This window comes from Nomascus leucogenys, chromosome 10, assembly GCF_006542625.1.
Source record: "Nomascus leucogenys isolate Asia chromosome 10, Asia_NLE_v1, whole genome shotgun sequence".
NCBI lineage: Eukaryota > Metazoa > Chordata > Mammalia > Primates > Hylobatidae > Nomascus > Nomascus leucogenys.
The window spans coordinates 79,374,239-79,400,081 of record NC_044390.1 but is presented as its reverse complement, the minus strand read 5'-3'; the positions used below and the strand labels follow the sequence as shown (position 1 = coordinate 79,400,081).

The following is a 25,843-nucleotide window of genomic DNA, read 5'->3' as shown; positions in this document are numbered from 1 at the left end:
GCACTCCAGCCTGGGTGACAGATCAATACCCTGTCTCAAAAAAAAAAAAAAAAAAAGCTAGTGTTAGTGTATAATAGGGCCTCACCATGACTGGGTGGCCCCATGGCATGCAGCCTACTTTTGGCAGTACCTGTAAGGTGTGCTCTGTTCTCTGCCTGCCTTTTTTCAGTAGTTCAGAAGGACGGCCCTTCCGACTTGGTACTGGCGCCAACATGGAGAAAGTTGTGAAGATGGATCGAGACATGACCAAGGTAACCTCATGAGGTTAAAACGATTAAACCCGAAATTGTAGAGTATTTGTCATGCTTTAGATTTTCAGAACAAATTAAGAAAAGAAAAAATTAGTTCAAGTTCCACCAAAGAGGCAAGGTGAGAAATTGAAGTCAGTGCCTTAACTGAGGCCATTTTAAAGAGAACTAGTCAAAATCAGTTTGTCAAAATCAGAACTTTCAGTTTTGACCTAGAAAGTTTTTCTTAGCTCTTTTAATAAAGTTTAATAGTTTGAAGTTGAAAATAGTTTAATAGCCTAAAAATAGTTCGAGATAGGTGAGATAGTTGAAAATAGGTGAAAGGTTGCTAAGAAAATAACAGATAATAAGAATTACAAATACCTTATTAAAAATATAAAAATATACCCAGGCTCACAAATAATTAAAGGAAAGGAATAAAAACAATAGTAATATATCATTTTTCATCTGTCAGACAAGTAAAGTCAAGAAAGATTAATAATACCCTTTATTGTCAAGATGAGGGTAAATAAAGTCTCAGGTGTCCAGGGAGAAACACACAGGGTGTTCTTCACAGTTTTGTTTGAAAAAACAAACAAAATAGGCCAGGCACTGTGGCTCACGCCTGTAATCCCAGCACTTTGAGACGCCAAGGCAGGTGGATCACCTGAGGTCAGGAGTTCGAGACTAGCCTGGCCAACATGGCAAAATCCTGTCTCTACTAAAAAATACAAAAATTAGCCAGGCGTGGTGGCAGGCACCTGTAATCCCAGCTATTTGGGAGGCTGAGGCAGGAGAATTGCTTGAACCCGGGAGGCGGAGGTTGCAGTGAGCCAAGATCTCACCACTGCACTCTAGTCTGGGCGACAGAGCAAGACTCAGTCTCGAACAAAACAAAAACAAAAAATAGGATCCACATACTCATAAACGGGATTGGTTAAAGAAATTATTACAGTCATATAATGAAATGCTGTGCAACTATGAAAAACAATGAGGTAGGTCTCCGTGTATTGATGTGGAAGAGTCTCCGCAATACACTGATAACTGATAAAAGCAAAATGAAATGCAGCCTGTGTGTCGGGGCCCTGTGATACGTATGCCAGAATTTGCACGGAAGTAATCTAGATGACTAACCATTTTCTCAGCCTGGATGAGGCCTGGGATGTCTATGGAAATTTTACTCTCTACACGTAATATTTTATGTTTGAATTAAAAAAAATGAGCGTGGATTGCTTTGGTAATTGAGAGGAAAGAGACTTGAAAAATATAGTGCTGGGAAGAGTGAAATGAATCTTCTCAGTGTCTTCCACCTCACCCCAGGGTGGCTGTTGCGAAGTGATTACAGAAGAGGCTGCAGCCGCCTTGCGGAAAGCCACCAAGTGGGCACAGTCGGGCCTCATCGTCAGCATTGGGCCACCTGTAGAGTCTATCAACCCAGAGACTGTGAGTGGACTATCCACGGGCGACAAAAAGAAAACCGCCCAAACTTCCATTTGCCGAGAGAGGAACTCGGAGCTTGCGAGGTAAACCTTCCACAGGTAGGAGCTGTCCACACTCATCTCAGGTTTACTTTGTAATAGGTTTGTTTTTAGCATTTTATTTTCTACCATCCCCTTGACCTCTTGGAAATGAGGCCCCCGTCTGCTGTAGTATTTTGCACTCAAGGTACAGCCTGGAGTACGTCGGGGAGTAATGACGATCCAGGTAGATCTGAGGTTGTCGTGAAAGAATAGAGGGATGCTCCTGGCTGAGGACACATTTATAGCCAGAGGATTCTTTTGAGTAGTATTAATAAACTCTGGTCTTGCTACCTTTATTTCTTGCAAATGGTACATCTCCACTGCCCCAACTGAACACAAACTTCTTTCCAGGAGCAGAAGCAGCAGTCAAGTGTTGCCTCTGTGAAGTTGGTTCGAGGTGTTTTGTGCTTGAAAGCCAGGAATAGTTGCAATGCAGTGTCTTCCCCTGATCCTCATGGCTTATGAATAAAGTTTGAGGTCCATTGTTTGAGGCAGTTCTTCAGATACCACAAAGAATATGAAACAGCGATTTCTTCCTAATGATAATATAGCTTCCTGTTTTCTCGGTCAATGGAATCCACTTTTTCTTGTATAAATAGAAAAGGTTTTCCTCTGATGCTAACCCTGAAAGCCACTTCCCTGCAGTCTTAACCATCACTGGGCACTGACACTTTTTCCTGTTGACACTTGCAGGACTGATCCCGTGCGTCCCTTCATCAGTGGGCACGTGGCAAACAGCATGGCTGCAGAAGTGATCGCCTTGCTACATAGCTTGCTCATGGCACCTGAATCAAATGCTGCTCAAATATGGACCACAACAGCAGAGAAGGTTAGCACAGTGTTGCTACTCAACTGAGAAAGTAAGAAGTAAGCTACTTAGAATTAGAATCATACCCAGCAAGGGACATTTTAGTAAAGAGAAATTTTCCGAATTCGTCAGATATACCTGTTAACCGACTTTCCCCTGGAATTTGCTTTGCTGTAGTAGTTTCAACTCTGTTAACCTATATCACCTGTCACTCCCGATTCTCATTTTGCAGAAGATAGGACAGTATTCTCAGGGAAAGAGTGACAGGCCTTGTTTCTCTTCTTCTTGCTTATGTTAGATTGGTACTGACATTAGGAGATCATGCAGCGTTGGTTTATTGGATTTAAGTGTACTCACTAAGTCCAAGGAGGCCTCTGCGTGATTTACACTGCCTGAGTGCCCTGTCAGTAAGTGATTCATCATTACAAACAGTAGCCCAGTTGCCTGAAACTACAGATCTGTAAGCAATTCCCCGTTTCCACAGCCACTCTTCAAGTGAACCCCTTATGACATGTCCTTATGGTAACTGAGTGTTGCCAAGTGGACAGTATGCTGGGATAGTTTTCCTTCAGATAAATGATTATTTCATTTTAGAGGTTTTAGTGACATGATGTTTGCTTCTCCCAGTTGTGTATTTCCAGTTTTGTCCAGTTACATAGACAAATATGGGCAAATGTCTTTGGCCATACCTGATAGTTTTTTGGTCCCTCACATGTCCAGAGTTCCTTCAATGCATGGGACCCAGGCACTGTTGTAGACACTTTATTACCCTTGGCGTCAAAACAACCAAAGCTTTAACTCCTAGTGCATGGGCTGCTTCTGTATTTAGGTTCTGTCTCGAGCACTGATGTACATTCCACAATTGGGGAAATACGCAGAAAGCATTCTGGAAAATGGCAGCAGCAGTGGCAGGAAACTTGCCAAACTTCAGAGAATTGCACGCCAGGCCGTTGCCGCACTATGTGCACTTGGAGGCTTCAAAGAGACAATCAAGATAGGATCCGAGGTTCAGGTACCAACCACCATTTTCCCCAAATCATTTCTTCTCCATATATATAAGCATCCATTGATTAATTGATCATCTGTAAGACAAGCATTATCCAACCAGCTGTACAAAAAAACCTGTTTCTTCAAGCTAAATAAGGAATCTGAGAAATTCTGGAATTCAAATCCACACTGTGCCACACATTATTCAGGTATTAATGCAATACTGTCTTAGGTTAACTGCAATACTTGTGTCCTGTAGTGTGATCAGTATCAGTCTTAGAATTGATGATGGAATTAGAATGGAAGGAAAACAGTGTTTTCCTGCAAATATTTATTTACCATTAAACAGCAGTAACAAGTTTGTTTGTTTGTTTGTTTGTTTGTTTGTTTGTTTGTTTTGAGACAGAGTCTTGCTGTGTTCCCCAGGCTGGAGTGCAATGGTTACAGGTGCCCACCACCTTGCCCAGCTAGTTTTTGTATTTTTAATAGAGATGGGATTTCATCATGCTGGCCAGGCTGGTCTCAAACTCCTGACCTCAAGTGATCTGCCTGCCTCAACCTCCCAAAGTGCTGGGATTACAGGCATGAGCCACCACACCTGGCCTAGCAGTAACGAGTTTCTATTTGAGATGACAGCATGTCGTGATCACCTTGCAGTTAGGTTTTAGGGCCTATTATAAGTCATGTCTAGGGCTTGGTATCTGCTACCCTAGTAGTATAAACTATTACTGTAACGCCAACAATGACAACTATAAATTTACTCTTTCCTCTTGTCTCATAAGACAGCTGCCCACACATCAGAGCTGGTTGGTAGTGCTAATCTATCTCTGTCTCCAGGTTTTAGGTAGAGGAATCTCAGGAAGCATTGGAGTAGTGGCTTCTATCAATGAACAGGAAGGTATAGCTACAGTCAGATTCCCACCCATAGACTGTAGAAAGACTTCGCAAGCATCAGACACATTGACTATTCCATTGTCTAGACTTTGTGTTCCAAGATCAGAGGTAAGGTGATTTTTAAATGCTTTGTAAAATGTCTGCCAATGGTAACTGTACTGTAATGAGTCTATGCACATGCTCAGTGCAGAAGCACAAATGCTTGGTTATCTTACATTGTACTTGTGATGTATATTTATATATTGGTTATAGTTATTTAATAGTAATGCTTATGTGAAAATTTTCATCTAGATGACCAAATTCATTTCTTTGTTGGTTAGGGCTCTTCTACAGTGTATTTTTAATTGTTTTGATGTGGTTTGCAGTTTTCTGTTTGGTGATTTTATTTTTTTAACTGAAAATTTAAGAATTAACTCCAGATAATAACACCCTCATTTCTTATAAACTAACTACTTGAATTTAACTTTTTGCCATGCCCCCCCGCCGCCATCAGGCATTGCCTCTTCATAAACTGTCCATTACTGAGAAGGTAGTACAGGCAGTCCAGTCCATGTTGCTTCCTCAGGAGGGAAGTCTCTCTATTCACACCTCACTTCCTGCAACAGGAGATGGGTCAGCTCCTGTGATGGCAGTCGTTCGGCTCCTTGCTGAAATAAGGACAAGGTGAGTACCCTCCCCACGTTGCCTGATGTGCTGACATGGTGCAAGCTGACAGAAGAAGGGACCCTTGGTGGGCCCCTCCACTCCCAACTTAATGAGTCCACAGCTTGAAGCTCACACTAAACTGAGCAACAGTAACCATTCTTTTACAGTTTTTACCACGGTTCGTTGCATTCCTTAATTTCTGCAGTTTTTGTTGCATTCCCCAATGTCTACACTTCAAAATAAAGTTTAGCAAGCAAATGAAATGTGATGTATGAAACACATATATAAGGCTCCACTAATTTGCTTTGTTAAAAGAACTTTGTTCCATCATAGGAATAACTCTACTACTGTGAGGCAGGAGAATCACTTGAACCCGGGAGGCGGAGGTTGCAGTGAGCCAAGATTGCGCCACTACACTCCAGCCTGGGCAACAAGAGCGAAACTCCATCTCAAATAAATAAATAAATAAAATGGTTCAGGCCACATTGATACATGTCTGGCCTATCACTTTCCAAACTGATGATGGGAAAACTAGGACATGCACACAGGGGTTGGTGTTGGTCTTTTCCTGCAAATACATTTATTTAGCATTAAACAGCAGTAGCAGGTGTCTCTTTTTGACAATGAAATGTCTTCTTTTTTTTTTTTTTTTTTGGACACAGAGTCTCGCTGTGTCACCCAGGCTGGAGTGCAGTGGCATGATCTCAGCTCACTGCAACCTCTGCCTCCCTAGTTCAAGCAATTCTCCTGCCTCAGCCTCCTGAGTAGCTGGGATTACAGGCGCGTACCACCACTCCTGGCTAATTTTTATATTTTCAGTAGAGATGGGGTTTCGCCATGTTGGCCAGGCTGGTCTGAAACTCCTGATCTCTGGTGATCCACCTGTGTTGGCCTCCCTAATTGCTGGGATTACAGGCATGAGCCACCATGCCTGGCCAACAATGGCACTTCTTAGAAACTTCTAGTGTGTATTTTGAATCAAATGAAAGCGATCGCCATACAGATTTTCCCAGTTTTTGAATCCCTCTTGCTTCCCTAGGGCAAAGTTAGGAAAAGCTTTTAAGAGACAGTGCTAATTTCTCACCTGGCACTTTGTGTCTCCATTTAATGGTGATGGCAACCATTTTTCTCTTTTCCAATTCTTCATGCAGTGTCAGCAGTTACTGTGTGGCAAAAGAGAAGTTATTTATATATTTCCAAGGCAGTCCAGCTCAGAAAAAAAGCAAGATGAGTGGGGTGTTTGAACCTTGTTGTAAATTGGGGGGCAAAATTGATTGAAATGTTTTTCACAGTTGACTTTTTTAGACAATGAACACTGATGACTTTGAAATATTGTAAATCTTTTAACATTAAGAGCATGCCTGGTCATGGCCCAGCTTTTAGAAGACAGCTTATTTTGTGAAGAATTCATACAACAATGTCCAGCAGCTGTTGAAGTTCTTAACCTAGTAGCCCAGGAATGTAGTGCTGGTGAGTACCTGAACTTTCCTTACCACCCTGTTTTATTGAATTTTCTCAGCACATTTGCAATTTGATAATGGTATGTTAAGTGTTTTCATATACACACATCAAAACAGCTGAGCTGTAAGGACAACACCTGTCACAACTCACGTGCATCACATACCTAGAAATGTAAATAAAAAGGTTTTAATCTACACCAGTTAGGAAATCAGCATTTTTCAATTAACTTTAGGACCATGTCAGAGTGTTTTCTTTTCTTCATTCCTATTGATTTGTTGCCTTTATTTACCTATTAGAACTATAATATTTAGGAGCTGTCCTTAGGGCTGGCATGTACATTTTGACTGTTGTCATTGGCTACATTTGAATTCCCAGTCAAGAGTTTGCACTAACATCCATCCTTGCATGTGTGTGTGTGTGTGTGTGTGTGTGTGTGTATGGAAAAGTCCAAACAAATACCAAAATTGAGAGACTAGTATAGTGAACCTTCAGGATTCCATTATCCAGTTTCAACAGTTGTCAGCTCATAACTGATCCTGTTTTATCTGTGCTGCAACCCCTGGAATTATTTTTAATCCTAGATATTATTTTATTCATAAGTATTTTAGTTTACGTCTCTGAAAAATAAAGAATCTTAAATAACTACAACACCATTATCACCTATCTAAATTATTAACAGTAATTTTTAAATATTATTAAGTATCTAAGCTGGGCATGGCAGTATGTGCCTGTGATCCTAGCTACTTGGGAAGCTGAGGCAGGAGGATAGCTTGGGCCCAGGAGTTTGAGTGCAGCCTGGGCAATGTAGTGAGACCCTGTCTCTAAAAATATGTGTATATATATATCTAGTTAGTGTTTAACTTCCTAATTTTCCCATAAAGATCATTCTTGTTTTTACATTTATTTATTTGAATGGGAATCCAAATAAAGTTTACAAATTGTTACTTTGTTGCTGTGTCTTTTTAATCTATTTTAAAATATAGATTCCTCTTAGTCTTTTTTTTTTTTTTTGCCTTACAATTTGTTTGTGGAAGGTTTCCCAGTCTGGATTTTGATGACTGTATCCCTGTGGTGTCATTGACCATGTTCATTTGCCCTTTTGTTTCCTGTAAATTGGTAGTTGGCCTGGTTAAGTGAAAATTTATCCTTTGTCCCCAAGGATATAACTGGACCCTAAGTGAAATTGTTCACAATTCAATTAGCATTCCTCCAATGCTCTAGTGCTAACATTTTCACAAACTACGTGTTAGAAATGGACAGCTTTAACTCCCTTAGTGCTTGTAGGTTCATCTTTTTTTTTTTTTTTTGGTCATCTGTATTACTTTTTCTCATGCCATTTATTTTGTCAGTAACTCTCTAATACCTTTTCTGTTTGTAATTTTTGTTACTCTTTCACATTGTGGTCATTTCTGTTGTTTTCTTTTTATTTTTAAATTTGTCTGTATCTGTTTTACTTCTCACATCTCTTTCTTTTGATAAGGGTAGTGCCTTGGATTCAGCAGAAGCTCCAGCTGGGAGATCCAGGAACCATTAATAAACCTCAGAGAGATCCTAAGAATAGAGAACAAGAACAGAAGCAAGGGGTGTGCTAGGCTTCAAGGGTGAAATTACTTGTGACTTTGTTTTGTACTCTTAGTAGGTCCTTAGTTCACTGCCTCTGACTTTTTTTATATTGTTGGCTTAGATTGCATTCGAAGACATATTTTGACTGATTATAGCAGCATATAACATGCTGAATTAATCACTTGCTTTTCTATGGGACTGTTTCTGGGTATCCTCTTTTATATATTTTATAGAATAAAGAGGTCTTCATTGTGAAATTTACATTGATACTTAATGCACAAGGTAGGATTTGTAATAATTTAGAGCAGTGGTCTCACATGGTTTTGATCATAGTCCACCTAACCTATTTTTCCTAGTGGAAAACCACTTTGTGGTAACAAAGAGTTGCAAAGAAATGTATGGGAAGTGCTTGTTAATTACTACAAAAGAGAAGACTATGAGCTTATGCATATTGATTTGAATTCTAAATAGTATCCTATGTAAAGTTTAAGAATCCTTGGGCCAGGCGCGGTGGCTCACGCCTGTAATCCTAGCACTTTGGGAGGCCAAGGCAGGCGGATCACAAGGTCAGGAGATCGAGACCATCCTGGCTAACACGGTGAAACCCCGTCTCCACTAAAAATACAAAAAATTAGCCAGGCGTGGTGGCGGGCGCCTGTAGTCTCAGCTACTCAGGAGGCTGAGGCAGGAGAATGGCGTGAACCCGGGAGGTGGAGCTTGCAGTGAGCCGAGATCATGCCACTGCACTCCAGCCTGGGCAAGAGAGCGAGACTCCATCTCAAAAAAAAAAAAAAGAATCCTTAATAACTCACTTATTAGGTTACCAGAAATGGTTCTGACATTTAAAGTAAATAGCAAAGTTTTCTGACTCCAGTGTCAGTTAGTGATAAAAACCAAAGGGAAAAACCTACATTCCGGGTTACTTTGCAGAACAGTGGTAGATTCTTAGGCCTACAAGGGAGGCATAGACTATACTCAGGAGAAAAGCTGTTTAATAAACAAGATTCAAGGTGAGGGGTAGGTAGAGGAGAGACAGTTATTTGATTTTCATTTTTTAAGGTATTAAAATTTTTTATTTTATATATGAAAATGTCATGAAATTTATAAGCAATAATGTATTGATACTCAAATTTTTACAATTTTTAAATTTTAAAATATTTAATCAACTTCTATTATTTTTCCTCTTCTGGGATGAATTAAGTGGCAAACTTGGCCATTCTAATATTTACTCACTGATAGCTAAATTTTATAGCGTCTCTGTCTAAAGAAGACAGTACCAGATTCCATTTGATCTAGGGAGATAGCACTACAAAACTTTTTTCCTTGAAAAAATATTCCTGAAGCCCGGGCGTGGTGGCTCATGCCTGTAATCCCAGCACTTTGAGAGGCCGAGGCGGGCAGATCACTTGAGGTTAGCAGTTCAAGAACAGCCTGGCCAATATGGTGAAGCCGTGTCTCTACTCAGAATACAAAAATTAGCCAGGTATGGTGGGGTGTGCCTGTAATCCCAGCTACTTGGGAGGCTGAGGCATAAGAATCGCTTGAACCCAGGAGGTGGAGGTTGCCATGAGCTGAGATTGTGCCACTGCACTCCAGCCTGGGCGACAGAGCAAGACTCTGTCTAAAAAAAAGAAAGAAAAAAAAAAAGAAATATTCCTGAGACATTAACTGGATCCCTTGGTTGAAATAGCAGAGGAAGCAGATTTTTGAACCTGAAGAAAAGGCACATAGAAACCAAAAAAGTTCTCAACATTATTTTACCCCCTTGAAGAAGCTAGCATCTCCCATTTTCAGCTGTTTCCTCTTCTCCCAGCTTCCTTATGTGCTTACTCCCTGAGCCAGATATTCTCCAACTTTGGAAGTTCCTCAGAACTCCTAGGAAGCATGATTACAGTCAGAATTGTAAGTAGAGGGTGGTCCCAGACAGCAGGCTACAGGAACCATCAGACCTCACTGGAAGAAACAGGGCTCCAAGTTTCACCCTGACCCTCCTTACTTTACCTACCCTTCTCCTGAGCTTTCCTGGCTTCTACGCTGAGCAATCCCTCTGCTGAGATCCAGGCTTAGCAGCTACTTCTTTAAAAATATCCCCCTCCCCAGCCTCATGAATGCACCAAATTGATAACCAAAGTCATTCCTTACTCTGGAATCAGCTTTCCTTCCCGAGTTCCCTGTTTTACTTAATATTCAGACTAATTTTGTTTTTGTTTTTGTTTTTTGAGACAGGGTTTCACTTTGTCACCCAGGCTGGAGTGCAGTGTTGCCATCAAGGCTCACTGCAGCCACAACCTTCTGGGCTCAGGCAATCCTCTTGCTTCAGCCTCCTGAGTAGCTGGGACCACAGATGCACACCACCATGCATGGCTACTTTTTTTTTTGTTTTTAAAAGACAGAGTCTCGCTCTGTCGCCAAGGCTGGAGTGCTGTGGCACGATCTTAGCTCACTACAACCTCTGCCTCCCAGGTTCAGGTGATTCTCCTGCCTCAGCCTGCCGAGTAGCTAGGATTACAGGTGCCTACTACCACATCTGGATAATTTTTGCATTTTTAGTAGAGACGGGGTTTTACCATGTTGGACAGGCTGTTCTCAAACTCCTGACCTCAAGTGATCCGCCCACTTCAGCCTCCCAAAGTGCTGGGATTACAGGCATGAGCCACCACACCCAGCGTAATTTTTGTAATTATTAGAAAAATGAGGGCCAGGTGCTGTGGCTCACGCCGGTAATTTCAGCACTTTGGGAGGCCGAGGTAGGTGGATTACCTGAGGTCAGGGGTTCCAGACCAGCCTGTCCAAAATGGTGAAACCCCGTCTCTACTAAAAATACAAAAATTAGGCCGGGTGCGATGGCTCACGCCTGTGATCCCAGCACTTTGGGAGGCCAAGGCAGGCAGATCACGAGGTCAGGAGTTCGAGACCGCCTGGCCAAGATGGTGAAACGCCGTCTCTACTAAAAATACAAAAATTAGCCGGGTGTGGTGGCACGCGCCTGTAGTCCCAGCTACTCAGGTGGCTAAGGCAGAAGAATCAGTTGAACCCGGGAGGCAGAGGTTGCAGTGAGCCGAGATCACACCACTGCACTCCAGCCTGGGTGACACAGTGAGACTCCATCTCAAAAAAAATCAGCCGGGCATTGGGGCGAGTGCCTGTAATCCCAGCTACTCAGGAGGCTCAGGCAAGAGAATCGCTTGAACCCAGGAGGTGGAGGTTGTAGTGAGCCAAGATCATGCCATCGCACTCCAGCCTGGTCGGCAGAGGGAGACTCCATCTCAAAAAAAAAAAAAAAGAAAAGAAAAACAAGAGACAGCGTCTCCCTATGTTGTCTCTGGGCTCAAGTGATCTTCCCTCCTTAGCCTCCCAAAGTGCTAGGATTACAGGCATGAGACACCGCGCCAGGTTAGTTTTGATGCCCAGATACTGAGTCAAGTATAATGCCTCTTCCTTGTCCCTTCACATCCAATCACTTGCCTTATCCAGTTCTTCCTTTAAAATGCTCCTGAGGCTGGGCACATTGGCTCATATCTGTAATCCCAGCACTTTGAGAGGCCAAGGCAGGCGGAATGCTTGAGCCCAAAAGTTTGAGACCAGCCTGGGCAAAATGGGGGAAACTCCGTATCTACAAAAAAGCCAGGCATGGTGGTGGATACTTGTAGTCCCAGCTACTTGGGAGGCTGAAGTGGGAAGATCACCTGAGTCCAGGAAGTCAGGGCTTCAGTGAGCTGTGATTGCACCACTGCCCTCCAGCCTGAGAGACAGAGTGAGACCCTGTCTCAATAAAATAAAATAAAATGCTCCTGAAATTTATCCCTTTCCTGCCTGTTTTCACTACCAACACTTTAAAACAGGTGCTTTTTTATAATTGTAATTTTTATAGCCTTGACAACATAGCAAGACCTTGTCTCTACAAAAAATACACAAAAAATTAGCCAGGTGTGGTGGCTTACGCCTGTGGTCCCACCTGCTTGGGAGGCTGAGGTGGGAGGATCACGTGAGCTTGGGAAGCAGAGGTTGCAGTGAGCCGAGATTGCGCCATTGCACTCCAGCCTGGGCAACAGAGTGAGAGACCTTGTCTCAAAAAAATAAAAATTTGTAGAGACAGGGTCTCACTATGTCTCCCAGGCTGGTCTCAAACTCCTGGGCTCAAGCAGTCCTCCTGCCTCAGCCTCCCAAAGTGCTGGAATTGTAGGCATGCACCACCATGCAGGGCCAAGGCAGGTGCTTCTTATCTCCTATTTATTTATTTAGAGACAGAGTCTCACTCTGTCACCCAGGCTGGAATGCAGTGGTGTGATCTCAGCTCACTGCAACCTCTGCCTCCTGGGTTCAAGCAATTCTCATGCCTCACCCTCCCGAGTAGCTGGGATTACAAGCATGTGCCACCACGCCTGGCTAATTTTTGTATTTTTTGTAGACATGGTGGTTTGCTGTGTTGGCCAGGCTGGTTTTGAACTTCTGGCCTCAAGTGATCTGCCTGCCCTGGCCTCCCAAAGTGCTGGGATTACAGGCATGAGCCACCACACCTGGCTTTCTAAGATCTAACTTAATGATGTTTTCATTAAGCCTTTCTGGATGCTTGAATCAAGTCACTGCTCATTCACCTGTGCCTCTGCTTGTACCGTATATTACGTAATCACATACTGCAGTCCAGCACTGTGCTCTTTACTGTGTGTGTGCCTGTGTGTGGTGTGCGTGTGTGCGCACCTTATTTTCCCTCCACAGTAGGGGCTTTGGCTCATATATCTTTGTATTCTCCAACACTTCGCAGTGTGCCTTGCTCATAGCAGGTACGCCATAGATATTAGATTTTTAAAAATTAATTTAGATGATAGGAATAATAGTCTTCACTTACTAGATGATGAGAATAACAACACATTTATTGAATGCCTGTGCCAGGGACTTAGCCAAGGGCTTAAGTTATTTCATCACATCTTCACAGCAGCCCTGTGAGACACAGGTGCTGTTGTTACCCAGTATTGGAAGTGAGATGATAAATACTGAGTACTGGGGCCAGGTTCTGAATCCAGGAGTTGGACTGCACCAGAGGCTAAGCACTTGCCCTCATTGTTGTGCTGCTGGGTTACATATGAGGATGTCTTGGGGTATTTGTTGTTTTATAAGAATTTTAGGCTGGGCGCGGTGGCTCAAGCCTGTAATCCTCGCACTTTGGGAGGCCAAGGCAGGTGGATCACGTGAGGTTAGGAGTTCGAGACCAGCCTGGCCAACACGGTGAAACCTTGTCTCTACTAAAAATACAAAAATTAACCGGGTGCGGTGGCATGTGCCTGTAATCCTAGCTACTCGGGAGGCTAGGCAGGAGAATCTCTTGAGCCCGGGAGGCGGAGATTGCAGTAAGCCAGGATCGTGCCACTGCACTCCAGCCTGGGCAATAGAACGAAACTGTCTCAAAAAAAAAAAAAATTCAATGAGCTCTATAAGTGCATTTTATTGTTTTGATGCTGCTCCAAAAGAGTCAGCGCCCACTTGGGAGTTGTGGGAGTTGTTTTCACAGATTCAACATGTGCCCTCTACAGGAGAGCGACTTGCAGTTGTGGAGGTACAGTGTGAACGGCTGAGGATGCTCTACCGGGACTGTGCTCGGCCCCCACCGCCTCCTTTGCAGGCTGACCGGAGACAGGTGAGCCCTCTGCGGTGCTTTGCACCTCCTGCAGCCGCCACACACGTCACTGAGTAAGGCCAGCAGCAAGTTAAGGACATTTAGAATAAGTGTTTGCAAAGCCGTTTGGAGGTGCATTCTTTTGCGGTGACATGCCCTCCTTTGCGGTGCCATGCTCTCATCTTTGAATGTCAGAGCAAATTGAGCTGACATTCTGAATATTGGAAAATTATAGCAGGGGAGCAAAACTTAGTAATTCATAAATAGCTTCTTTGTGCTGTCAATAACAAAAAGAAAGCTTTTTTTTAAAGTTTAGAGATACAGTCAGTTTCATAACAGAACATAAGTGAGTAATTAAAAAACAAAAGTGGGCTGGGCATGGTGGCTCATGCCTGTAATCCCAACATTTTGAGAGGCCATGGTGGGCAGATCACATGAGGCCGGAAGTTTGAGACCAGCCTGGCCAACATGTTGAAACCCCATCTCTACTAAAAATACTAAAATTAGCTGGGCATGGTGGTGCACATCAGTAATCCCAGCTACTTGGGAGGCTGAGGAAGGAGAATCGCTTCAACCTAGGAGGTAGAGGTTGCAGTAAGCCAAGATTGTGCCACTGCACTCCAGCCTGGGTGACAGAGCAAGACTCTGTCTCCAAAAAAAAGGAGAGGCAAAATGTTAAAAATTGATACATCTATGAATGTTCTTAGCATCGTTATTCACAATAGCCAAAAAGTGGAAACTGCAAATATACATCAACTGATGAATAAATAAAATATGCAATAGCCATGTAATGGAATATCATTTGTTCATAAAAAGGAATGAGGTATTGATATATGCTACAACATGAATGAACTTGAAATTACACTAAGTGAAAGAAACCAGACACAAAAGACCACATCTTATATAAATTCCATTTATATGAAATGTCTAGTGCAGGTAAATCCATAGACATAGAAAATAGATTAGTGATTGCCAGGAGCTGGGGGCAAAGGAGAGTTAAGGGAAGAGAGGAACGGGGATTGACTACTAAAGGGTATGGAATTTCCTTCAGTAGGGACAAAAATGTTCTAAAATTAGATCACGATAATGGTTGCATAACTCTGTGAATATACTAAAAACCATTGACTTATCCCATAAATATATACACCTACCATGTACCCATAAATATTAAAAATCAAAACAAAACATTGACTTGTACACTTCAAATGGGTGAATTGTGTGTTATATGAATTCTTTTTTTTTTTTTTTGAAATGGAGTCTCGCTCTGTCACCCAGGCTGGAGTGCAGTGGCCTGATCTCAGCTCACTGCAACCTCCACCTCCCGGGTTCAACTGATTCTCCTACCTCAGCCTCCCGAGTAGCTGGGATTCTGCAGCCTGGGCGACAGAATGAGACTCTGTCTCAAAAAATAAAAAATAAAATAAAAAAATTTTTTTAAAAGATGCTTTTATCTGATAGAGAAGCTTGAGATTGTTATGATTAGAATGATTAGAAATAAAACTGAGAAAGCAAGACAACTAACCTTTAAAAAAAGAATAAGGAAGTGTCACCATGGTACCCCTGCTTAGCTTTGAGCTGAATATTAGTCATGCATTTATAAATTGAACTAAAATTTGTTCTGTAACTACATGGGGACTATAAGAGGATGGAGACCAGACCTTGGAATTGATGATAATGGAAGATAAATAGTGTCTTAAAGGGATAATAAAAATTTTATTTGGAAAAAAGATATGCTTTTTAAAAAATATATGTGCCTGGCTGGGCATGGTGGCTCATGCCTGTAATCCTAGCACTTTGGAAGGCCAAGACAGACAGATAGCTTGAGCCCAGGAGTTTGAGATCAGCTTGGGCAACATAGCAAGATCCCATCTTTCCAAAAATTCAAAAATTAGCTGGGTGTGGTGATGCACACCTGTAGTCCCAGCTACTGGGGAGGCTGAAGCAAGAGGACCACTTGAGCCCAGGAGCTTGAGGCTGCAGCGAGCTATGATTGTACCACTGCACTCCAGTCTGGGTGATGGGAGTGAGACTCTGTCTCTAAATAAATAAATGTGTGTGTGTGTGTGTGTGTGTGTGTGTGTGTATGTACATATATATATGCCTATATTTTAATACCATCAGATAAAATTTTTTTCTTCTTTGAGAGAGTAAAGGGATTGTGTTTGCAGTTCTACTGAATATGGGTTTTTCTCCCTGATGCAGCCCAAAGAGATTACTTGGAGCCCCTCGCGAGTGTTTCCACCTGTTCGAGCCTGCATGTTCTCATCTCACCTTACCTCAGTCACCTTTCTGGCTGACCCCAGCGCTGGGGGAGGTCTGCCCCGGGGCACTTTTATCTATGCCACTTCACCACTGCCAGTTCAGGTGAGACATCACATGACACACTGTCTTTTGCATCTTCAGATTTGAAAGAAAAAGCAGGTCTCAGGCCTGGGTTTAGCCCTCTGATTGCTGCTCTCTTCTGGCATCTCTTCAGGCCCCATCTTTTTACTGGGAAATTGAAATCGTTTCCTATGGAGACACCGATGATGACACTGGGCCCATAGTTTCCTTTGGCTTCACTACAGAAGCAGAGAAGCGAGATGGGGCTTGGACTAATCCAGTGGGCACTTGTCTTTTCCATAAGTAAGTAAAAGAAGTAGTTCAGTGTGACAGAGAGCAGTAGCCTCCCACAAGGTGTGTATAGGTGTTCAGGAAGTCAAAATAGAGTTCTGTCTTCAAGTGAGTTTGGGGAAAGGAGAGCATTATTTTTCCTTTCTGGAGATTTCCAGTGCACATTAGTAAGATTCCTTCCTAGTTGTCCTGTAATTTTTTAAAAATCTGTTTATTTTGCAAATTCTATAACCCTTTATTCTAGGAATACAGTTTGGGAAATATTGGTGTGGGTATTTTAATACTAAAGTGATATAATAATCTCACAAGGCTGACCACACCTCCCCCCCACTTCACCAGTTCCCTGCTTGTGTGTTGGCCAGTGTGGCTTATCTTTCTTGTCTTTGACCTCCCTTCTTTGTATTTTTCATAGCAACGGCCGAGCTGTGCACTACAATGGCTCCAGTTTGCTACAGTGGAAGAGCGTTCGCTTAGACGTGACTCTCTCCCCCGGTGAGTGCAGTGGGAGCTTTTCCACCCTGTGTGAGTCTGTTGGTCTCAGGTTTGGGTCTAAACAGGTTAAAGTTAAATAAATTTAGCAATTGGAAATGGGCAATTCGTCATTTAGCAAAAACCAAACACATCCTTGCTGCCCCCTAGTTTACACCAAACCCCTCACTTTATGAGCCCTCACCATTAGAGCCTCCATTTGGTAACTCCAGAGTTACATGTACTTTTGTGCCTTCATCATTAGATAATTCAGAGATTTGGCTTCTATCTGAAGTTTAGTCTTTCTTCACTTATTCATTAATGAGCAGATAAATAGCTTCAAAGAAAGAGAACTCCACCTCTAGCTGTGAGGCACTGGAGAAGTGCCTTATTGGGCCAGGCACAGTGGCTCACTCCTATAATTCCAGCATTTGGGGAGGCTGAGGCAAGAGGATCACTTGAGCCCAGAAGTTCAAGACCACCCTGGGCAACATAGCAAAACCCCATCACTACAAAAAATACAAAAATTAGTGGTGGCGCATGCCTGTGGTCCCAGCTACTCGAGAGGCTGAGGCAGAAAAATCACTTGAAACTAGAAGGTTGAGGCTGCAGTGAGCTGTGATCATATCACTACACTCCAGCCTGGGTGACAGAGTGAGACCCTATCTCAAAGAGAGAGAGAGAAACGCCTTATTGGTAGATACAGCCTATAAACATCTGGTCAAGCTTTGACAAATATTCTGCCTCTATGTTTCAGTCACATAGACAGTCAACTCAATAAAGAACCCTTTCCTCCTTCTTTTTAGCCTCCATGTAAATAACTAGATCTGTGTAGTAGTTGAATTAGGATAGGCTCTACGTACTCCAGCTATAGCAAAAAAACAGAACTGTCCTGCTGACATTCGAAGCAGCCGAATATGTTGGTTACTTATTTTTAGACAATGCATCCTAGGCTTCATCTACAATAGAACTTAAATTGAGATACATAGTAAACAATCTGGGATGATGAGATGGGGAATATGAAGTCACTCCAATAGGTAGCCTCTTGTAGCTGCCTGGAGGTTACTTTTGCCATCACTTGTGCTTAAGGGGGCTGCTTGTTAAATTACACTTTTCCTGGGAGCACAGTGCGGTTTTTTGTGTTTTTTTTGTTTGTTTGTTTGTTTGTTCTTTTGAAATGGAGTCTTGCTCTGTCACTCAGGCTGGAGTGCAGTGGTGCGATTTCAACTCACTGCAACCTCCGCCTCCTGGGCTCAAGCAATTCTCCTGCCATAGCCTCCCAAATAGCTGAGATTACAGGTGCCTGCCACCATGCCCAGCTAATTTTTGTATTTTTAGTAGAGACGGGGTTTCACCATGTTGGCCAGGCTGGTCTCAAACTTCTGATCTCAAGTAATCTCCCTGCCTAAGCCTCCCAAAGTGCTGGGCTCTCAGGTGTAAGCCACCACACCCGGCCCCTGGCAGCATAGTGTTTTTACTCAAGCCAAGTCATATTATGACTTGGAAATCATTTCAGGGCAAAGTAAAAATTTTTCTCTTACTTCACAAAGCAGAACTCAGACATCTCAGCAGAGTACTTACCTAAGCGCTTTCAGCACAAAAGGGTGTGTGTCGGGGGGTGGGTGGTAGCCTAGGGGAGCGTTTTCAGTGTTTTTATTTCCTTGTTGCTGTATTTGTTGTTTTATCAGTTGTGGTTTTTGAGAACATTTAGGACTGGACTACGGGCACACAGACTACCCTCTTTCTAGAGAAATGTGTCTGCAAAGGAATAGGAATTAGAACCCAGTCTGTCTAACAGAATCTCAACCCCTCTACCAGTACATGGGCTTTCCATTCATCAACAGATACTTGCTGAGCATCTCCTACCTGCTAGGCCCTCTTCTGGCCCCTGGGGATGCCGTGGCGAACAATGACAAGTCCCCAGCCACTGGGAAGCTCCCATTCCTATGGTACCTAAGCCATAAGAGACTCTGTGATCAAAACAGAACCTTAGAACTTCATGCACTTATTGGAGAGTTTACAAAAGATAAATTATAAGGCCGCACGTGCTAGCAGCTTGCTTGAGGCAGCTGATGTAAGGGTGCCAAAGCGATTGACAGGCTCCTCTTGGTTCTGTAAGTCCCACCCTGGTGTCCAGTCATCTTATCAGATAACAGCCTGGATTATGTTGGTTACCTTCACTTTTTGAAAAATGCCTTAAATACTTATAAGTAGGGAACATAATGGAATTTAGTGGTCTATCTTTAGCTTACATTGTAGGTAAAGTTTAAAATTATATATGTATTTTTTTCTTTTTTTCTTTTTTTTTTGAGACTGGGTCTCACTCTTGTCACCCAGGCTAGAGTGCAGTGGTGCAATCACAGCTCACTGCAGCCTTGACCCCCTGGGCTCAAGTGACCCTCCCACCTCAGCCTCCTGAGTAACTGGGACCATAGGCACACACCACCATGCCTGACTAATTTTTGTATTTTTTGTAGAGACGAGGTCTCACTGTGTTGCCTAGGCTGGTCTTGAACTCCTGGGCTCAAGCAATCTTCCTACATTGGCCTCCCAAAATGCTGGGATTACAGGCATGAACCATCACGTCTGACCTTAAATTTTATATATATATATTTATATATATATATATATTTATATATATATATTTATATATATATATATTTTTATATATATATTTATATATATATTTTTTTTTTTTTTTTTTTTTTTTTTTTTTTGAGATGGAGTCTTGCTCTGTCGCCCAGGCTGGAGTGCAGTGGCACAATCTTGGCTCACTGCAACCTCCACCTCCCAGGTTCATGCCATTCTCCTGCCTCAGCCTCCCCAGTAGCTGGGACTACAGGTGCCTGCCACCACGCCCGGCAAAATTTTTGTATTTTTAGTAGAGACAGGGTTTCACCGTGTTAGCCAGGATGGACTTGATCTCCTGACCTTGTGATCCACCCAGCTCGGCCTCCCAAAGTGCTGGGATTACAGGCTTGAGCCACCACGTCTGGCCTAAATTATATATTTTAAGGCCATTTCTGAATATTCCACTGGAGATGATATTACTATTACCTTTTTACTTATTTGTCATAAGTAATCCTCCATGTGTCAAAAGAGAAAAACTTCATTTTTCTATTTTAAAAATAGTACCTAGTGTTTTTCATTTTTTTCTTGCCTGCCAGGAAAATAAAGGCTAAATTTAATATGTGATTGCGGTAACTAATTTAACACAGACACTAGGCATTTTCCTTCTAAAAATTCTGACAGCTTCTTTAAATAGGTTGTTTCTGTTATGTTACTTTATATCTAAATACAAAAACTTAGGCTGGGCGCGGTGGCTCATGACTGTAATTCCAGCACTTTGAGAGGCCGAGGCAGGTGGATTGCCTGAGGTCAGGAGTTCGAGACCAATCTAGCCAACATGGCAAAACCCCGTCTCTACTAAAAATACAAAAATTAACTGGGCGTGCTTGTAGGCGCCTGTAATCCCAGCTACTCTGGAGGCTGAGGCAGGAGAATTGCTTGAACCTGGGAGGCAGAGGTTGCAGTGAGCCGAGATGGCACCACTGTACTCCAGCCTGGTCAGCAGAGTAAGACTCTGTCTCAATAAATAAATAAATACAGTAACTTCATGTCCATTTCAGAAGTAAATGAGGGCATAAATAGTCAGTGATGTGTAGGGTGACACTCTGGTTGCAAATTTAAAATTTACTTAATAAAAGGGAGAAAATGCGTTTTCCTTCCCGTTCTCTGTTATAGGTGACGTGGCAGGAATTGGCTGGGAGAGAACCGAGGGGACTCCACCTCCTCCGGGACAGCCAGCCAAGGGCCGGGTGTACTTCACATACTGCGGGCAGCGCCTCTCACCATATCTTGAAGACGTCTCTGGTGGCATGTGGCCAGTGGTTCACATTCAGAAAAAGGCAGGTTACCTTGTTGGGAAAGGAAAACAAATTCTCCTTCGTCACGTGTTCCTGTTAGACATGGAAAAATGAAAGGGAGCAAACGGGCCCTCATTGTACATAATATTGGTACACAATGGCAGAGGAAGGGCAGAGCCAGCTTGAGCGAGTGTGTGCCTTCCTTTGTGTTGACCCCACAGTTTTAGATTGAACAATGCTATATCAGGAACTTAGTGCTTCATTGCCTTGACATCTTTTTAGCAACCTTTCCCAGACAACAATGCAAGGAACACTAGAGTTCTTTCAAATGTGAATAAAATGATTACATGATTAAGTAAATTTTGAAAGTGATTCTCTTTGGTTGCTCAGTATGTCAGAAACTTGGAGAGAACCTTCAGTAAAGATTTGTAAGTTCAACTTAGTTAACCAGCATCTTCATACATATTTAATGATGGAACTCTTGTTTCTTAAGGGGCATCTATTAATATCCAGTGTTCTGGAACATTATTACTTACTACATGCTGGTAGCTCCCAAATCCATATCTCTATCCCAGACCTTTCCCTAAACTCCATGCTCACATACCCAGCAGCCTGGGCAGCATCTCTAAAGAGATGCCTTATTGGCATGTCAAGGCATGCCAATACGTGACCAAGACTGAGCCTAACTCTCCCCCAGACCCAAAGCTGCCACTTCCCCAGTCTTCTTCATCTCAGGAAATGGCAGCTCCATGCTTGTAGTTGCTAAGGCCAAAAACCTTGATATTCTCCTTGACTCTTCTTTTTTCTCCTGCTCCACATCCAACCTGTCAGCAGATCTTGGTTCTAACCTTCAAAATGTATCTAGAATCTGACCCCTTCTCCCATTCTTCCATCAACAACCTGGCCCTGCCACCATCTTCCCTTGGGTAGCTCATTACGGTGTTCTGACTCCTTTCCCAGCCCCCATTCTTGCCCGTTCACATGTCTTATCTTTTTTTTTTTTTCCCCCTTCAGGACATCTCTAAGGTAATACATGTCTTTTCAAGCCAGCAATCACAGTGATCTTTTCAAGATGTTAGTTGGAATGTCGCTATTCAGTCAATGGCTTCTCATGTCATGCATTTTAAAAGCCCAAGTCTTTATAATGACTTACAAGATGCCAGGTGTGGTGGTGCCAGAGTAGTCCCCGCTGCTCTGGAGGCTGAGTGGGAGTATCACTTGAGCCCAGGAGTTCCAGGCTGCAATGCATTATCATTGCACCTATGAATAGTCAGTTGCACTCCAGCCTAGGCAACATAGTGAGACTCCAGATGCGCACCATCACACCAGGCTAATTTTTGTATTTTTAATAGAGATGGGGTTTCACCATGTTGGCTAGGCTGGTCTCGAACTCCTGACCTCATGATCTGCCCACCTCCGCTCCCAAACTGCTGGGATTACAGGCAAGAGCTACTGCATCTGGCCAAGACTCCATCTTTTAAAAAAATAACCTGTAAGGTCCTATAGGATCTGGCCCTGTACCATGCCTCTGATACCATCTTTTATCTCTGTATTTGTTGAGTGAATTAATGATGCCAATAATTTAAAGCAGCATGTCTCAGCCTGTTCCATTCATGCATTCAACAAATATTTATTGAACACTTACTCTATGTCAAGCACTATGCTAAGCTCTGGATATATAGCAGTGAGCAAAACAGATATGATCTCTGTCTTCGTTGGGTTATGATCAGTTGGAGGAATCAATCAGACAGTAGTCAAATAATCACATAAATATGCATGTGTATGTATGTAATCACAGACTAATAAATGCTGTGAATGAGAATCATAGACTTCCTAGAAGCAAGTGGTAGGTCCATCTGATCTTATATCTCATAATCTGAAGAAGTGCTGCTTGAGCCAGGTGTGGAATATTAGCTGGTCTTAACTAGGCAAAGTTGGACAAAAGAATATTCCAGGTGGAAGGAACAGCATGGGTACTGGTGTCAGGTAGAGAGGAGCCGTGTCAGGTAGAGAGGAGCAGTGTTGGAAACAAGAGAGGTCAATGTGTTTGAGCAGCAAAGCGCATGAGAATGTGAGGTGAGGGACGGGGAGGCAGGGCTGGCTGTACAGGGCTCTGAGCACAGGTATGCTCAGTCCCTCCAGCCCCCACCTGGTTTCTCATGCCAGCACACACCTCGGGCTATTCTTCCAAGGTGACGTTTAGTGAGCTGAACCTTGGGCTCTTGCAAAAAATAAAAATAAACGTAAGTCTTTCCAAATCCTTCATTTGGTTTCCTTTCCAGAACACCAAAACCCGAGCTAACTTTGGCTCCCGGCCATTTGCCTACGCGGAAGGGCAGGCCCACCGCAATGCTGCCGACCTGTGCACCGACCTGGCAGAAGAGATCAGCGCTAACTTTGAGGCCCTGCCTTTCGCCATGGCATCTGACAGTGACAACGATGCTGGCACCAGTATTGCGTCAGACCCAGGCACTCATGGGCCACCATGCCGGATTGCTGCCGTGGCCACCGCTCAGCAACGTAAGTCACCTCCTAGAACTTACTGCCTCCATGGTTTCCTGAGACCATGAATGTTACGAATTCCATAAACCCATTGCACTTGAGCATCCTCATTACAATCAGGAGTTGCAAACTCAAGTGCCCGTTGGTAATGGGGTCACAGGCCTGGTGAAAGAAGGTGGGGAGCAGGAAGAAGCACAGCAGACCACAAAGTTCATCCCCATTTCCAGGAAACCTGCTATGCCTCAGGGCAGCCAGTGCAAGACCACTAGAGACCCAGGTCTTTGTATGAAGTCTCCATATTTTCAAAGTATCACTCATTTTCAAAAATTGTCCTAAAACCGAGGTAATCACAGAATAATAAAATGCTAGGCAATGGATATATAGGTGTGCACTAAAATCTTTTATGATGGTCGAGCGAGATGGCTCACGCCAGTAATGCCAGCACTTTGGGAGGCCGAGGTGGGCAGATCACCTAAGGTTGGGAGTTCGAGACCAGCCTGACCAACGTGGAGAAACCCTGTCTCTACTAAAAATACAAAATTAGCTGGGCGTGGTGGCGCATGCCTGTAATCCCAGCTACTCAGGAGGCTGAGGCAGAAGAATTGCTTGAACTGGGAGGTGGAGGTTACAGTGAGCCGAGATCGTACCATTGCACTCCAGCCTGGGCAACAAGAGCGAAACTCCGTGTCAAAAAAAAAAAACCTTTTATGATTACTTGTAACAATTTTGTCATAAAATTAAATAAAACAGCTCACCAAAGTAAGGATGTCTGCAGGCTATATTTGGCCCATGGGATACTGGTTTGCAAACTGTTTTAAGATTCTGTTTAGGGCCAGGCACAGTGGCTCACATCTATAATCCCAACACTGGGAGGTCAAGGAAGGAGGATAGCTTGAGCCCAGGAGTTTGAGACCAACCTAGGAAACACAGTGAGACCCTGTCTCTACAAAAAAAATTTTAAAAATAGCCAGGTGTGGTGGCACACATCTGTAGTCCCAGCCACTCAGGAAGCTGAGGTGGGAGGATCACTGGAGCCCAGGAGGTTTAGCTGCAGTGAGCTATCTTTGCACCACTGCACGCCAGCCTAGGCAACAGAGTGAGATTCCGTCTCAAAAAAAAAAAAAAAAGCCTGTTTAGTTCTATCTATAGTGAAGGACTTTCTAAAGTCTTCTCTGAATTGAATGAATTATACTCATAAAAACTATTTTAGGATTCAGGGTAATTATAGATAATTAGTTATTCCTAGACTCTGTGATTAAAAATTCCTCAGTGTACTAGGAGTCTTCCTATCATGCAAATTAAGATAATCTGGTTTGTCTAAGGGTGAGAAGTTAAGGATTTTTCTAGCCTGCTCTTGTTTAGAATTCGCTGTCCTTGTGCTCTGTTACAGAATATGATAGTGACACCTCCTGTCACTATAAAGTCGAGCTCAGCTATGAGAATTTCATCACCTCTGGCCCAGACCCTCACCCGCCTCCCATTGCAGATGATGAAAGCGATGATGATGATGATGATGACATCCCGCAGGTAAGAGACCCGCAGGCTTAGATCAGGACTCAGCAGCATTTGCTTAGCTCCCTAGTGACTAGGACAAGCCTCGAGGTGTGATTTTGTTGTGAGAGTGCAAAGCTGGTGTTGTTACTCTCAGTGACATCATTGTGCTTGAACAGTGACCTTAGAGTGTTCATTTTTCTAAACCCCTATCAATAGCGATATCCACTGGGCCATTTTGCCCAGTGAAGATCCAGAAACTGGAGAAGTGAAGTGCTTTGCAACAGTTCAGAATCCTGTGAAAGTGCTTCTATGGCTTCTTTAGAGGGAAAGGAAGAGCTTGCCCTAGTCTTGCTATTCCCTGCCCTGGCATCTGGGGGTGTATCTAGTACAGGAGTCCATGCCCATCTTTCTATTACTGGCATTTAAGTGGGGTGAAGACTTCAGGATGAGGGCTGTAAGTTAGGGAAACAGTGATGCCTGCACCAGATATTCCTTCTCCATTCATGAGGTTCCTTCTCCTTCCAGGAGGACCACTACGCCCTGCTGGTGAAAGCATGGGAGACCAAGGTTTTTCCTACCATCCGAAGACGCTTCCGCAATGAAGCAGAGCGGAAATCGGGCCTGGACCAGATAAAGGGGGCCTTGCAACTAGGTCTGGTACTTTTTGTTCTGCTAAGGAGGTTACTTCATGACTTGAAGTGAGGAGCTGGATGAAAATCAGAATGTAAATCAGGAGAGACTCATCTAATGTTGCACCAGACTTAACAGTGTCTTCGACCTTACCTTTAGTGAACTCTGATCTTTTGTTTTCATTGCTGGACTTTGATTTGCTTGTCAATTTAGCTGAATATTTTGGGTTGATAGGCTGCAGCAGTGAAGCTGGGGTGGTTATAATGGGAAACTCTGTGGTCTGGTGATTAACAGTTCACATCTGAAGTCACACTATTTACCAGCTGTGTGGACTTGAGAAAATTACTTAACATCTCTGGGCTTTCCCCATCTTTAAAATGGAATCTGTGCTCTGCAAGGTTGATTTGGCAGTCTCTCACTGTTCCCTGATTCCTGCTTATTAAACAGTATTTTTGGCCGGCCATGGTGGCTCACGCCTGTAATCCCAGCACTTTAGGAAGCTGAGGTGGGTGGATCACCTGAGGTCAGGAGTTCGAGACCAGCCTGGCCAACAT

The 25,843-nt window shown here is 43.2% G+C and overlaps 1 protein-coding gene across 11 annotated transcripts in view; it reads left to right on the top strand.

Moving 5' to 3' along the window:
- HECTD4 (HECT domain E3 ubiquitin protein ligase 4) overlaps positions 1-25,843 on the top strand; it is a 225,759-nt gene that overhangs the window by 153,140 nt on the left and 46,776 nt on the right. For 10 of the 11 annotated variants that reach the window (XM_030821429.1, XM_030821424.1, XM_030821426.1 and 7 more), the window contains exons 38-52: positions 170-251; positions 1,548-1,750; positions 2,441-2,576; positions 3,385-3,567; positions 4,380-4,544; positions 4,930-5,099; positions 6,436-6,551; positions 13,634-13,737; positions 15,919-16,080; positions 16,193-16,341; positions 16,742-16,821; positions 20,542-20,705; positions 22,946-23,183; positions 24,556-24,692; positions 25,185-25,311. In XM_030821429.1, coding sequence (XP_030677289.1) covers positions 170-251; positions 1,548-1,750; positions 2,441-2,576; positions 3,385-3,567; positions 4,380-4,544; positions 4,930-5,099; positions 6,436-6,551; positions 13,634-13,737; positions 15,919-16,080; positions 16,193-16,341; positions 16,742-16,821; positions 20,542-20,705; positions 22,946-23,183; positions 24,556-24,692; positions 25,185-25,311 — 2,216 coding nt within the window. The remainder of the gene's footprint in view (positions 1-169; positions 252-1,547; positions 1,751-2,440; positions 2,577-3,384; positions 3,568-4,379; positions 4,545-4,929; positions 5,100-6,435; positions 6,552-13,633; positions 13,738-15,918; positions 16,081-16,192; positions 16,342-16,741; positions 16,822-20,541; positions 20,706-22,945; positions 23,184-24,555; positions 24,693-25,184; positions 25,312-25,843) is intronic. The other variant, XM_030821422.1, reaches the window with a different exon arrangement.